Raw genomic sequence first — 15,196 nt, forward strand, 5'->3', positions numbered from 1 at the left:
TTTGTTTAACCTCCTATTGAATATTTAGATGATTTTAAATTTTTTATATTATAATAATGTTGTGATAAATCTAGTTAAACATCATTCTTTATACATATCTGAATATTGTATAGGATAAAAACTTTAAAGTCAACTTTAGCAATAAGGGATGAGACCATTTTTCATGCCTTTGATGCACATTACCAATTATCTTCAGGAAGATTATACCAAATTATCTTTCCAGTAGCAATCATATGAGGGCCTGCTGTCTTCCCTACAGCTTTGCTAATACTGGACATTGTACCCTCGGTGGCTTCCCATTCTCACCCAGGGCAAAAGCCGAAGACATTACGATGACCTGCAAGCATCCTGCCTAATTCCCGATCTCTCTCCTTTTATCCCACTAACGTAACTCCCTCCAGCCACACTGAACACGGCATGCTTCCACCTCAAGGACTTTGCCCTCATTTATTCTGCCTGGGATGCCTTTTTAAAAAATCAAGTATCTCTTATTATTTTTGCCTCATTTCCTTCAGGTATTTACTCATATGTCACCTTCTTGGTGAGAATTTCCAGGCCCTTCTATTTATGATTTAATACTCCATTCCTTCAGCATTGCGTGGCACTGACCACCATCGACCATACTATGTAATTCACTTGTTTATCTTGTTTATTGGCCATCTGTCCCCAGGAGAATGTTAATTCCATGAAGACAGGGATTTTTGTGTGTGTATGTTTTGTTCTTCATTGCACCTCCCATACAGAGGACAATGTACATAGCAAGCACTCCATAAATTTTTGTAGAATGAATACATTTTATCCCAATTTCACAGAATTGGTAACTGACACTTGGCAAGATTGCCCCGCTTGTCTAATGCCAGTCAGCTTACAGCAAAAAATCTGGGGTTCAAACCCAGTTTTATCTGATACAGAGCATAGGCTCTTAACCTCTATACATACAGATCCTTTGAAGAAAACCACTGAGATATTCTTCTTTCTCTTACACTTGCCTCTAAAATTATTGCTCTAGATGTCAAACTGTATTAAACATTAACTAATGTTGCATTTTTATTTTTTATAGCTTATCATCTCCAGGATGTCTAAAAAATGACAATGAAATAAAGCCTAAAATTTCTCCAGCTACTTCTTGCCAGGATCATCATCAGGCAGGCCAGGTACAGTTTCTTCAGACAAATAAAACCCAGACAGAATCTTCCTTCTGTTTCTTAACGAGAGCTCTTGGAATTGCTCTTTCTTTCATATATGAGTATGGCTTAAGTACTCAGGACCCCAAAGCGGACTGTGAAAAATCTATCTACTAGTCAAAATCTATTAGTGAACAGAAATAGGGTTGGGAAATGTCTTACTAATTTTCAGTTGCTATAGATACTTCTGACCAAATGAGAGTTTCAGTAAATCCTTTTGAATATTTGTGAGGCCCACTTTGCTAATTGTCATTAACATATCCTTTTATAATGTAGGCTTCTGACACCCTCAGCCTTTGGAGAGCTTATGAGGGGAAGGTGAAGGCCAAAAAGGAAAAGGAAAAAATTAATTTGTTGTAAAACTTGGTATTGTAGGAGATGTGTTATGTCTGTGTGCAACGAGCTCAACGAAATTCCCCATTGTTCCTCAGTGAAGAGAGGAGGAGGAAAGAGAAAGAAGACGAGCAGCTCACACAGCAATATCAAATACTGAAAGATAGAGAAGCTCTCTTCAAATCCCAGGTAGCTGAACACTTCAGTTAAAGAGTATTTAACATGGGACAGTAGAAGAGGATTATAAAATGCCATTCAAAATATTCCATCATCTGTCTGTACTGTAGCATATTTAATCATTTACTTACTTACTGAGGACTGAAACTTAGAATTGGGTCCACGTTTTCACTATTAATAAACAATGTTAGAATATTCATGCAGCTAAATGTTTGTACATATCGCTGATTTTCTCCCCCCATAAGGACTGAGTGTTAAAGGTGGAATTCCTGGATTTATATGGCTTTATTTTTGATTTCTGGTAAAATATAATCTTGGTCAGGCTGCTTCCTTCAAATTCATGGCCCCTCTCAAGAAGCAAAGACAGAATGGCGCCTTCACATTTGCGCTGTCCAGATTTCTGTGGCCTCCAATAATTGTCCCTGTTGCCCTCTCCCGCATTTGTGGTATCAGGTCACCACTTATGAAATCTTCCATTCCTCCTTATGGTCCCTGTAGAGGTGTTGCTTGAAGCCCAAGAACAGCTTTTATAAGTCTATGATGATATCAGGAATTACCACGGCCTCCAAAGGCAGGTTTTTACCTTGGTTGGATTAGTTTTATGTAATAGAACTAAATTTTTAAAAGGCTCTGTTTCAATATATGCTTTTCCCCCCAAAGATGAGAAGCCTGGCTATTAGACAACAGAATCAAAAAAATGCTGCCTATAATCTTGGAGTTGCCGACGCTATGAGAAGCCACAAGAATGAGAAACCTGAATTTTATGTAAGGGTCTTTTCAGAATTTCTACTGTGAATACCTTCCTTATCTGTGATTATTTGGATCCACTCTCTGTTGTCAGCGAAAGAACGTCCAGCCTATAGAAAAGTGTTCTAAGAGTTTATTTGAGCCCAAATTTTGAGGATGTGCCTGGAAGCAAAATCTCAACGGGTTGAGAAAATGCTCCAGACAGTGGTAGTTTTTGCAGCTTATTTAATACATTATAATCAAAGGAGAGAACGTAAGGGGGGTTACATCAAACCCATTGGTGGTAGATAAGGGAGGCGGGAGAAAGCAAAGTAGGGAAGTCTCTAGGATTTGATAAAAGGCAAAATGGAGAAATACATACTTCTTTTACATTGGTGGGTACAGGATAGTCAATAATTAACATTTACAGCACATAGAGATGGTATAAGGGGTTCTGTGGTCTTCTGCTCTGGTGCCTATGATGGTGCCTTGGAGGGATAGGAAAAGAAAATTACTCTGACATTTCAAAGGTACATTATCCTAGATGTATAAAAACAGTGGACAGAGCTCCCTTAATTAAGGTGAAGGTTGACCTTTGCTAAGGAAGCTATAGGCCTGGGATGTGACCACCTGCCCAGTTAGGAATTTGTGATCAGACCATCCCGTGTAGTAACTTTTGGTCACCAAGTTTATAAGGCCTGCCCTGTGGCCCCACCCTGAGCTTGTCAGATGTAGTATATGGCCTCGTTTTCGTTCACACTGTATGGCAGGTTGTGTCGGTTTTTAAGTGGCAGAGGTGAAATGTGGGTATGCAAGGTGGAAGCTTCCTGCTAGGGCAGGACTTGTCCAGTGTCTGCCTTCACACTGTTCACAGTACAGTTCCTTAGCCACTGCAGTGCTTGCTAATGACAGAAATTCTCAACCAGGACCTGAGATAGGTGGTAGGGGGCAATATACTAACGTCCTGCCCCAGGAACTGCTGATCGAAAGAGAACCAGCATGACCTGGCAGCTTGCTGGAAATGCAGAATCTAGGGCCCCTCCCCAGCCCTCCAGAATGGGGATCTACATTTGAGTAAGATACTGAGGTGATCTGTAGGTCCTACGTGCTGGCCACTTTGCTGGTAGCTAGGGATACAAAGATGGATTAGACAAGGTTCCTTTCTAAAGAGGTCAAAAGAGAGTAGTGGGGGAGACAGATTGAAAGAGACAAGAGTGTAGTCTACGTTGATAAGTCGTTGAACAAGGCCCTATGTGAGCAAAAAAAAAAAGAGAGTCACTTAACCCAGACCAGAGATCTGAGACTTCCTAGGAGACAGGAATTAGATAAAGAAGTGAATGGAGGAAGAACCTTCCAGGCAGGGGCAGCAGGGAGGGAGGGAGGGATGGAGGGAGAGGTGGTGCTTTTAAGATTTAGGCATGATCTGCCTTTCCTCTTAACATAAATTCCAGATTATATTTATTACTGCCCACTTAGTATCTCTTCTTTGGTATATCTGTAGATATCTTAAAATTAAAAATACCAAAACAGAACTTGTAATTCCCCTCCTCAACCTGTTCTTCTCTCAGCCTTCCCATTATAGTAAGTGGTGTCGCCAGCCAGACAGTGGCCACACCTCATACTTAGGAGGGATTCCAGATTCCTCCTCCTCTGTCCCCCACCTCCAACCATCTGAAAGTCCAGTTGCCTTCCAAAATGTGTCCAACATCTCTTCACAGCTCTTCATCTTCAATGTTACCACCCTAGCCCAAGCCACGTTATAAGGCTAAACTTCTGCAGCGCCCTCCCTAATGAGGTTTGCTGGTACGCTTCTTGCCCTCCTACCATCGGTTGTCCACACCACAGCCAAAGCGATTTTTCAGGACTATAAACCAAAACGTAGCATCCTCCTGTCTAAAATATCAGATGGGCTCCCACTGAATGCAAACAAAATTGAAGCTTACCTGGACCAGAAACCTGAGGCCAAATGAGTCCGGGGCTCGTGCAGCCTGCGTTGTCAGCCAATAGACCGACAGAGGAGTTGGGTCGTAGAATGTGTTGATTATCAGAGCATCGGTGGTCTGAGAAGGCAGAGGGTTCACACCTCCAAAAACTGCCTTAACATTCTCAGACCAGCTTGGGATATTTGAGGGAAAATCCGGGCGTTTCTCCAGAGGCTGCGTGATGGTTCCGGGGGTCTGAATGGAGCTTCCTCTCTGGCGATGTGCCTCTCTAATGTGGTCATCAACTCAGGAGCAGTGATGACAGTAACCTGGCAAGAAAGCTAGGCCATAGAGAATGTAATCGGCAAGCACAGGGGCGGGGGGCATCGAGTCTAGTAAGCAAGCATAAGTTTCGGGGTAATTATCTAAAGCAGGGAACTGGGATGGGACATCCTAAGCTTAGGAACTGGGACAGGACATTCCAAGCTCAAACTACAGGGAGGGGTTGATCAATTGTTAAGCTCTAGGGCAGGGAGAGGTGAGGCCAGGGACATTGCAAGGCCTCTTTTGTGGGGGTCCCAACTGGGCCTGTTTCAGACCTATCAGGTCCTATATGGTACGGCCCCTGCCTCCCTCTTGGAGCTCATATACTTCTGCTTTCCCCTTGCTCCCTATGCCTCAGCCACATAGTCCTCCTTTCTGCTTATTAAACACACCTCGCTTGTTCCTTCTGTATGGGACACAAATTCTCCTGATATTTGCACTGAAGGTGATTCAATCATCTCCACTGAAAAGGCTTCCCAATACCCAACCAAATTAATCCTATTCCCACCCAGTCACTTGCTATAAGGGCTTCGTAGCACGTATCACTGCCTGAAGTGATCTGCTGTATTATTTGTTTGTCCCCTGTCTGTCTCCTGCAACAGAATGCAGGCTCAAGGAGAGCGAGGCTCTCTGTGGATCTCTGTCCTTTGTCTCTGTTGAATCATCAGTCTCTGAAATGGCCGGGTCCACAGCTGAGTGTTCAGTTCTTCTCCTTCCCAACTCCCTGTCCTCGCTCATGCTTTTGCACTCACTCAGAATTCTGTTTTGCCATCTCTGTACAAGTATGTACATCCCAGGTCAGGACCTACCTAGTCCGTGAAGTCCCTTTTCGTCTCAGTATCAGACATTGGGCTTCGGTCCTTTCTGCTCAGATTCACCCTCGAGCACATTCATATGATGCTCTGGGTTATCTGAACACTTAAGTGCTTAATGTGTTGAGGATGGGGCAAATATTATAAATTAATCCACACTTTTTGATGGATTTTAGTCATCTGAATTTTTACTTTTGTTCTTTGTTGCTTTTTGGTATTCTAGAATAAATAAATTGCTCTCGTTCATTCTAGAAATCCTTCCTATTTGATAAACGGCCATTCAGTCCTGAGATTAATGCTTTAAAGCAAGAGGAATATTTACAGAGTCTCCTGAAACAAATGGATAATAGACGGGAAAAGGAAAACAAGCTAAGACAAAACAAAGAATTGATGGACCGCCTAGAACAAGTGCAACTCACAGAGGAGTGAGTCTAACTAGACACTCTCTGAAAAACAGATTCGAAATTTTCATGTGAAGCTTATTTCCACGTGGGATTAAATCAGCCTTGGCAGTTTAGCACAACTGTAACCAACTGAGCAAACTAACCCAACTAGCAGCCAGTACCGTAGCATAACATTCCATTAAAAAAGTGAAAAGGCCATTATTATTATAATGATCACTATAATAATGATGGCCAACCTGTAATTACTTTAATTATAGAGTATCATTTTGTGGTCACTAATACTGGTAGATGGCGGAAGGGGCTTGTCTTGAACAGGACATCATTTCAGGCTATTTCCAGGTGATGTCAAGGCAAAGCTGAGGTTTTATTATAAGTATATAGGGGTGTCCTATGTTACCCAAGGGTAGGAAAGGATGGGGACGAAAAAGCCATGTAATAAAAGCTTTCCCTCTGCTCACACCCACAGCTCCTTAAATGGCATTGTCTTTATTCCAGCTTAAATGTGGATAAGTGTTAGTCTCAATTCCAAATTTTCAGGGAAGAGAATCTGATTGGTCCTGCTTGCGTGATCTGGGGCCCAGGATAGGATGAGGCCCACAGAGTTCAAACATGCCTAAGGGGATCACACTTCTGGGGCTGTGGTTAGGAGAGCAATGAAGGAGGCTACTCCAGTGTGAGAGAGACTCCCAAAACAAATCATAAGCTAGTATCTGTGAGCAAAAAAATGTATTTCTGTAAAATGTATATGTTCCGTTACACTCACTTTATAGATAATGTGGGTTCCCTGGAGGTGGTATGTAATAGAATCCTAATTTATAATAGGAAAGATCACTTTTCTTAAAAAGGAATCTTATGATGAATCATTTTATAGAACTAATAGACACTTCCTCTTTTCCTATCTAGGTTTTTTTTAAAGCACGGGGGAGGAGGAGGGCTTCTCTTAGTTGTCAGGGCATTTGTACAATGGTTGGTCCTCTGATTATGCCTGTCCTGTCTGTGCTGTGTTCAATACATTCTTCACTGGCCTGTGGGTTAAAATTTTCTTTCTTAAAATGAAAGCTCCTAGAAGGAAATACCACTTTTTATTTACCGGGCTCTTATTCCTATTAATACTTATTCGATGTGTTTTGATGTTAAACTGTATGACTGAAGACTCTGTAACAAACTTTGTCCCCACCTTCTCTTCTTCTTTGCTGCCAGACTTGCTGCACAAAGAGCCAGATGTATAAAAGACAAGATGGAAGAAATAGAATGTTACAAGAGAGCTTTGGATGCACAGGTATGGGAACAATGATGAGTTTCAAAATTGTGCAGTACTTCAGCAGCACTCTAAAAAGATGTATAAATACTGTATGTTATGAATACCCGTATGTGTTACCCATCTGGTGGTTTCTGAGCTCCCCATTCCTTCCTCCCTCTAAGGTATTGGTGTTTCACTGTGCCTTGGGCATAGAGTTTATTCCCGGATATAATTGTAATCTGCGTTATGTGTGTCCCTGATTCAGATAAAGAACAAACACTCACAGCTGCCCATGTCTGATCCAGACTCTTTTGAGCCCATCTTTGATAAGAATTGGGCTGAGCTGGTAGAGGAAAAGCGAAAGAGAGAACAGAGTTACATGAAGCACCAGATGGAGGCAGCTGCTAACCACAAGAGAAACGCCATCCTGCGCCAACTGCGGGAGCAGAAGTGGGATTTGCTGATGCTTCAGAGGACGAAAGAAGAGTAAGAGACCCAGTAATTTCTTTTCCTCCTCCTCCCGCTTTCTTCTTCCTCTCCCCTATTCCCCGCCTCTCTCTCTCTCTCTCTCTCTCTCTCTCTCTCTCTCTCTCTCTCTCTCTCTCTCTCTCTCTCTCTCTCCAGCAGAGAAGCAATAATAATAGTGAGCACACTGAGGAGTTACTGTGTGCCAAGTATTGTTCTAAGCTTCTCTGCTTCATCTCGTTTAGTTCTCACAATTCACCCTATGAAGAAAAGTTATTAACACCTACTATTAACACCACTATGGTTAAACGCGGTCACTTCCAAGCTGTACGACCTGGACCAAATCACACATGCTGTCTTTGAGCCCTCTTTGCCTCCTGTGAAAAGTAAGGATAGTCATACCTGCCCTACCTGTCCTTACTGTGAGACTTCAATGAGATTACGTGTGTGGGAGCATTTCTGGAAACCACAAAGCTCTGAACAAATATGAGCTGTGGTCTTTATTTGGGTATCTCTCTCTTGTAGAAGCCCTGGTTATAGGTCCCCTTTTCGGTATGTGTCAGACTCCTGTCTTCTGTTTCGATATCTTTTACGGGTTATTCCAGATTTTCTCACTTCTCTTATCTTTTCCAGCTTTCTGCCCTTTGGTCCATGTCAAAATGTGATCTTAGGTGTTTGTGTGGCAAATTGAAGGTCATTTTTCCCCAAAGGGAATAATTTAGTCTGTGTGACCCAAACCGGCTCGCTGAAGTATTTTTCACTTTTTTTCTTTAAACTTTTCTGCTTTTGTTTAAAACAAAAACAAAAACAATTCAATCTGATTAAATGTCAGTTAGTGGAGAGATTAAAGAAAGATTAATAATCTCCCCCACCAAGTAGTCCGTGTTAAGGTTAATATGTAGCCTTCCACATTTTTTCCTATTCTTTACAAATATATTCAAACAACAGGCACATGTATTTTTTTTCCTTTCCATTTTTATAAATGAAAATGAGACCTGTGAGCTCTTATGCATTACTCTGCAACCCAACCTTTTTTTAATCTTATAATGTGCCATTAATTTATATTCATGTCAGTACCTATATATGAAATTCATTGTTACCATTTAATCACAGCACAATATCTACAGTACGGATTGCTATCATTTAACTTTTGCATTATTAATGAACATCATTTTGTTTCCAGATATTTTGCTATAATAACAATTCTGCATGAAACAGTTTCAATATATACTGGTTTTATATAAAATTTATACTTTTTTTGGTTTCTATTAGATAAATTCCTAAAAGTTGGGTTGCCAGATCAAGTGTATGACACATTTTATTTATTTTAATTTTTAATTTTTCAATTACAGTTGACATACAATTTTATATTAGTTTCAAGTATAATGTATAACACTTTTTAAATATTACCAAATACTGATAGTTACCATGTTTTCCCGAAAATAAGACCGACCCGGAAAATAAGCCCTCGCATGATTTTTCAGGATGACATTCCCTGAACATAAGCCCTAATGTGTCTTTTGGAGCAAAAATTAATATAAGACCTGGTCTTATTTTCAGGGAAACACAGTAGCTTTCTAAAAAGGTACAGCAATTTGCTTCTACCATCAGTCTTGTGAGAACACTCGTCTCCTGTCTAGACCCACTTCATTTTCTTACTTCCAAGGTATTTAAATTAAACTAACTTTTTAACATATCTTTTCAAAAATAATATAACAATGGCCAAAAAACATATGAAAATACGCTCAACATCGCTAATCATTAGGGAATTGCAAATCAAAACCACAATGATAGCTGCTCATTAACAAATGGTTTTTATATTTTGTGGAATGTGTGCGGATGAGCCTTATTCAACCATCAGCAGTCAGCATTTGCACTGTTTGAAGTAGAGGTCATTTAGCATTTAACTATACTTTTCCCTGTCCAAGATAAGAGATTTTCATGTTGTATTGGATATTTACTTATATGAATCTGAGATACAGCAATTCTCCACTCCAGTGAATAAAGATGGCAAGGTAGAAGGAAAGGGAGATTTAAACTGTGTTTTATATTATACAATTTAATAATTTAATTCCATTCATAATTTAATTCCATTCATAGATGTATAGATATATAGATATAGATATAAATATAGATAAGATGGCTATCTTTTTTTTCTTTAGGGCCTTATGAAAAGAAAACATTTATACCTTTTCAGAACAATATAATAAGATTTCACAAATGCAAAGATAAAATGTGTTATCTTTTATCTTGTATTATGGTGTCTGTGGTTTGATTGCCTTGTAAAATATCCAAATCAAGAACAATTATAGATTTTTCTTACAACTACACACACCATGAAGCATTTAACAGATATTTCTTTTAGACTATTCAAAAGATTAGAAAGGAAGAAAATAGATTATTTAGTGGTAGGCAAAAACCACTAAAATGCAAATATGATATGTTGTAAAGGGGAAATATAAAGAAAACTAAAAAGAGAGAGAGAGAGAGAGAGAGAGATTATCTCATACCCATTGGGATGGCTACTATCAAAAACAACAACAAAACAGAAAATAAGTGCTGGCAAGGGTGTGGAGAAATAGAAACCTGTGCACTGTTGGTGAAAATGTAAATTGTTATAGCTACTGTGGAAAATGGTATGGCGGTTCCTCAAAAAATTAAAAATGGAATTACCATATGATTCAATAATTTGACTTTTGGGTATGTATCCAAAAGAATTGAAAGCAGGATCTTAAGGATATTTGTACTCTCATGTTCATATCAGTATCCGAGCAATAGAAGCAACCCAAATGTTCAACCACAGATGAATGGATGAACAAAACGTGGTATACACATACAATGGATTATTATTCAGCCTTAAAAAGGAAGGAAATTCTGACACATGCTACACCATGGATAAACCTTGAGGACATTATGTTAAGTGAAATAAGCCAGTCACAAAAGGACAAATACTATATGATTCCACTTATATATGGTATTTAGAGAAGTAAAATTCATGGAAACAAAGTAGAATGATGGCTGCCAGAGGTCAGGGCGAGGGAAAAAAGGGGAGTAGTTTACTGAGTATGGAGTTTCAGTTTTGCATGGTGAAAAGAGTTCTGGATATTTGTTGCACAATGATATTAGTATATTTAACACTATCTGTACACTTAAAAGTGGTTAAGATGGCTAATTTTATGTGTTTTGTTTTTTACTACAATTAAAAAACTATGAAAGGAAAAAAGTTATGAAAAAAAAATAGGTACCATTCAGTCATTGAGTTTCCATTGTGGGATAGGCGTTGGCCCTTCTGTATATTATTTCATTTGATCTTTATAATGACCGCATAGTAGCTGTTGAACCAATGCTAGTTCGAGACAAATGTGGCCAGGCTGTTTTAGGAAATGTGAATCGGCGCAGAGCATATTATTGATTTTTTTCCCCCTTCTTCCGCTTCCCTCACCCCCACTCTGGTTCAAGCCCTTGTTTCTCAGTCTAGTTGTGTAGGGCACAGCTCCCAGGCCCAAGGTGGTATTATGAGCCTTGTGCTCCCCCAGACTGAGGCAGTCGGTCGCCAGTCATCTCACACAACAGCCCGCGGCAGCACTCAGCAGCCCAGGGCAGCTCACACCAGGGAGAGCCTTTGTTCACAATCTTAGCTGTAGAGGAGGCAGTTCACTGGCCCACGTGGGAATCGAACCGGCGACCTTGGTGTTAGGAGCAAGGCGCTCCAACCACCTCAGCCACCTGGCTGGCCCATATTATTGATTTTTATTGTTGCGTCCTGACACCTATGGTGGTTGCTATCTGTAACACGAAGCCCTTCAGAACAGGCTAAGTCAATGGTCTCATATCGTGAAGTCTCTTCTAGTGTTTATTGAGAACTGATGGCAAGACTTTCAGTTTGGCAAGAAATAGACAATAACTAATTCAAATAAATAATTTGAACCAGGTTTAAGGTGATTCACAACCGCAGTGACTACGTGTTTGGAGACGAGTAATAGAAGCACTTAACATTGGGAATATTGGGACATTGTACTTGGAGAGAGAGATATTATGTTATAGTCTTTAAAGATATGACCTTCAAAAACTGCTCCTTTTTTTTCCTACCTTCTTCACAATGTTAGATATTTTCTCAATTTCATTTTCTTTTGCCCAGTCACTTCTGTTTCTTTTCTCCTTTGTATGCCTGTCTACTTTGTCTTGTAAAATGCCTATAGCAACTGGTAGGCTGATTACTGACAGCTGAGAGGCTGGAATACAAGGAAAGACACATAAAGTATTGGAAATCTATTTAAGATGATTCGTCAGATCAGTTAAATTAGCCTCAAAGGAAAATAATGGCTTTAAAAGCTGAATTTGCTAATTAGGAAAAGTTTTCAATCCTAATCACTTAAATCAGAATTGAAGATGAAAAGTCCTAGACCTATAACTTATTTGAGAGCTAGGATTTTCCTCTCTATTTTTTACAGTGTTCATGACTTTTAGTATATTTCAAAGAGTAGTGAACAAAGCCAGAGGTTTTTGTTTAATTTACCATAAAAGGAACGGGGCTGTGCAGGTTGGTGCACGCCCTTCCCAGTATTGTGAATGGAATTGGAGTATCCTTTTCTCTGTAGGCGCTTGGCAGAGAGAAATGCTGAGCTGGAGCTAGCGAACAGAATGAAGCAAAGCTTACAGGAGGACTGGGAAAGGAGTGCTGCAATGAAGAGACAGCGGGACCTGGAGGAGAAGACTTTCCAGCGGTAATACCGGGTTGGATCCAGAAGTTCTTTGCTTGCAAAGAAAATCCCCTCTGCTCTTGGTTCACTTTCCTGTAATCCTGGTTTCAAGTGCTAATTCCAGGTGTTTAGTAGTGTCTGCCTAGAGAACTCTGTGGAGAAAAGAATCCTGGGTCCAGTGGGAAAAACTGCTGTGATGTATTAGAAATGTCTGTTATGAGTATGGGATTGGAGGATGCTGTGTGGTATGTTATATAGTTGCCGTCTCTGCCCTAAGCTTTGCCTCTGCATTGGGCAGCTTTCTTTTTGTGGAGGATGGAGAGGCGTGGGGGAGGAGGAGGGTGGGAATTCTCGTTGAAAATAACTAGTTGGAACTAGGGAGAGTGAATTTCCATATGAACACATCCAAGGCTTACAGCATGGTCATTTAAGAGCAGAGACAAGGGGTGGTGGGTAAGTTTGGCATCTGGAAAAGTGAGAAGCCCATTATGGAACCAACCAAGGACACCCTCCTGAAATGTATTATTATATCCCTGTCCCCTCTCCATGAGCTATCTACTTACCATCTAGAGTCAACGCATCTGCTCAGGGCTTTGAACATTGATACTAACTTTGGAAAGGCAGGTCATAGTTTTGTCTTACTTTTCTTATTTGTAAGATGGGGAAAGTAAACACTTGCCTGACTTAGCTTAACAGAGGAGTTTGTTTTTGAGATTAAATAAGGAGATGGACGAGTATTACACTTAAAAAAATTACAACACTTTACAAATGTAATGTATGATTTCATAGAATGTTAAAACCTTGAAGAAACAGACTAATCTTATATAATCAAATGTTATTCAAACCTGAATATACCAATATAATATTTTAAATTGCTAATTATCAACTAATTTTTATCATGGGTAAAATTTGTTACAATGGTTCTTGATCTGTAACTCTCCTTTTCCTTTTAGATTTTCTTTGCAGGCATTTCTCGCCTGTCTTTCTAATGGGGAGAACCCATAGTTTGTGACTATGAAAGTATGAGGGATGCCACGGAAAATAGGTTCCAAAGGGGAACTAGGGTTGTTTGGTTGTTGGGAAGAGGGAGGGAAAGGGGAGTTGGCAATTTCAAGCCATTCCCTCAATGTTGGGAGAAAGCAGTGAGATTAATGCCAGGGAGATTTTAGTTGGATTTCGGGGGAATGCTTGGCCAACATGGTGATGAAGGATAGAGGAGACACAGGTAATAACCTTGAGTGAGGATAACGAAGCTGCTCCAGAGACATGGCAGAGCGGACCTTGCCCTGAAGACCTAGGCCAAGGGGACTTCAGTCGGCTGCCGGGAAGAAGAAGGAATTGGTTGGTGTTAAAAAGAAAACAAAGCAAAATCAAAAACAAGGTTCAGCTGTATGCAGTTAGCACATGATACTCTGTACTATTACCAAGGCAAGTCAAGTAGGTCTTCTCCTGTCCACTGCCAAGATTGGTTTTGTGTTTTCCTCCTTTTATGGCTGTCTGTGATGCTCCTTTTCTTACAGAATTTCACCCGTGTACGAGAAATTTTGATTGGGCAGGGGCACTGTCTTGTATCATCGAGAAAAATTGTTCAAGTGGAAAATCAGTCACTGATGTCCCTTCATCTCTGCTTCGAGCCTCTTTGGTCTTCTTCCTCTTGGTCTCCACTCCCTGGCCTGTCTGTAACTCTCCAGATGCCTCAGGCCTCCTGGGACGTTTTATTGCAAGCCTACTCTTCACTGGCTGCTTGGGTGTTAACTGTTAACCAGCAGCTTGATGACCTGGTGTCCTCTCAAACACTGTCTCCTGGGAGCCTGCCAGGTATAGGTGCATTCATGCGGCAAAGCAGCCAGCACAGAGGCTTTGGAGCCACTATTCGCTGGCTGGGTGACTTTGGGCAGGTTATGTGTTCTCTGAGGGTTTGGGTAGTTGTGGTGGGGGAGGGGGCTGGACTGTTGTGAAGGCACCAGACTCAGAGCCTTTTATTTACTGGGGAAGGAGGAGACATTGGAGGTTTGGAAGCAGGAGATGCCAAGCTGCGCTGGGGTGAGCTGCAGGTAGCAGCGTGGAGAGGGAGAAACTGCAGGTGGGAGGTGACAGGTGGGTAGTAAGTCCTGGAGGGCAGGGACAAGGTGTTACTCTTCTTTTGTGTCCCTTCCACTGCACTGGCTTGGAAACTAGGCCCCAGCAAGGACTCAGGGAGCACCTGCTGATGGCTTCTTTTCCTCGCTTCTCCTCAGTGCCTCAGACAAGCTCTTCCTCCTGGACCAGTGTGAGAAGTATCGACGTTGCAAGCAGTGCCAGAGATGCACCTCCCACAGGAGTGAGAGCAACCTGTGGCCCCTGAACAAGCACCTGCATGGCTCCTCCTTGTTTGTGTGAAGTCCAGTTCGGACCTGCGTTTCCTGGGGAAAGTTTTTATTATTTTAATGTTTGGGGGTGATAGTGAAGCTATATATTTGTACTTTAGAGGAAGAACATTTATTGTGTGGTTTTGGTGCTTTTGGGAGATTGCTTTTTAACCGCTTACTGAATTTATGAAGACAGTTTCTCCCCGCGTCTTCCGCCCACCCCTGCAGAACCCTGCCGCCATCAGGGCTGAGGATGGGACCTGCTTCACTCTGGCTGCTGGGCTGCTGCTGATCTCGCCCTGACACCCCCTTTGTGATTCTGTGTAAGAAACTATATCTTTTCTTCATCTATAATGAATAATGTCATAATAAATATTTTCTACATGCCGGACTGTGTGTAACAATTCATAATGCTAAGTTTTACCATCCTACCCTTGGCCCTAGATTTTTCCAGAGGACTGGATGTGTGAACATCCCAGAAGCAGGTTAGGCTGTTTCCCTCAGGTGGAGGGATCAGAGGAATGCTTCCTGAGTTTTCCGGTTGATGACACATCTGGGACT

At 41.1% G+C, this 15,196-nt stretch overlaps 1 protein-coding gene across 1 annotated transcript in view; it reads left to right on the forward strand.

Moving 5' to 3' along the window:
* Positions 1–14,874, forward strand: part of CCDC81 (coiled-coil domain containing 81) — a 31,515-nt gene extending 16,641 nt beyond the window's left edge. The window contains exons 8-15 of the mRNA XM_033120968.1: positions 1,061–1,154; positions 1,560–1,706; positions 2,355–2,459; positions 5,731–5,903; positions 7,083–7,161; positions 7,388–7,608; positions 12,186–12,311; positions 14,525–14,874. Coding sequence (XP_032976859.1) covers positions 1,061–1,154; positions 1,560–1,706; positions 2,355–2,459; positions 5,731–5,903; positions 7,083–7,161; positions 7,388–7,608; positions 12,186–12,311; positions 14,525–14,666 — 1,087 coding nt within the window. The 3' untranslated portion in view covers positions 14,667–14,874. The remainder of the gene's footprint in view (positions 1–1,060; positions 1,155–1,559; positions 1,707–2,354; positions 2,460–5,730; positions 5,904–7,082; positions 7,162–7,387; positions 7,609–12,185; positions 12,312–14,524) is intronic.
* The last annotated feature ends 322 nt before the right edge of the window (positions 14,875–15,196 follow it).

Source organism: Rhinolophus ferrumequinum, chromosome 11, assembly GCF_004115265.2.
Source record: "Rhinolophus ferrumequinum isolate MPI-CBG mRhiFer1 chromosome 11, mRhiFer1_v1.p, whole genome shotgun sequence".
Lineage (NCBI taxonomy): Eukaryota > Metazoa > Chordata > Mammalia > Chiroptera > Rhinolophidae > Rhinolophus > Rhinolophus ferrumequinum.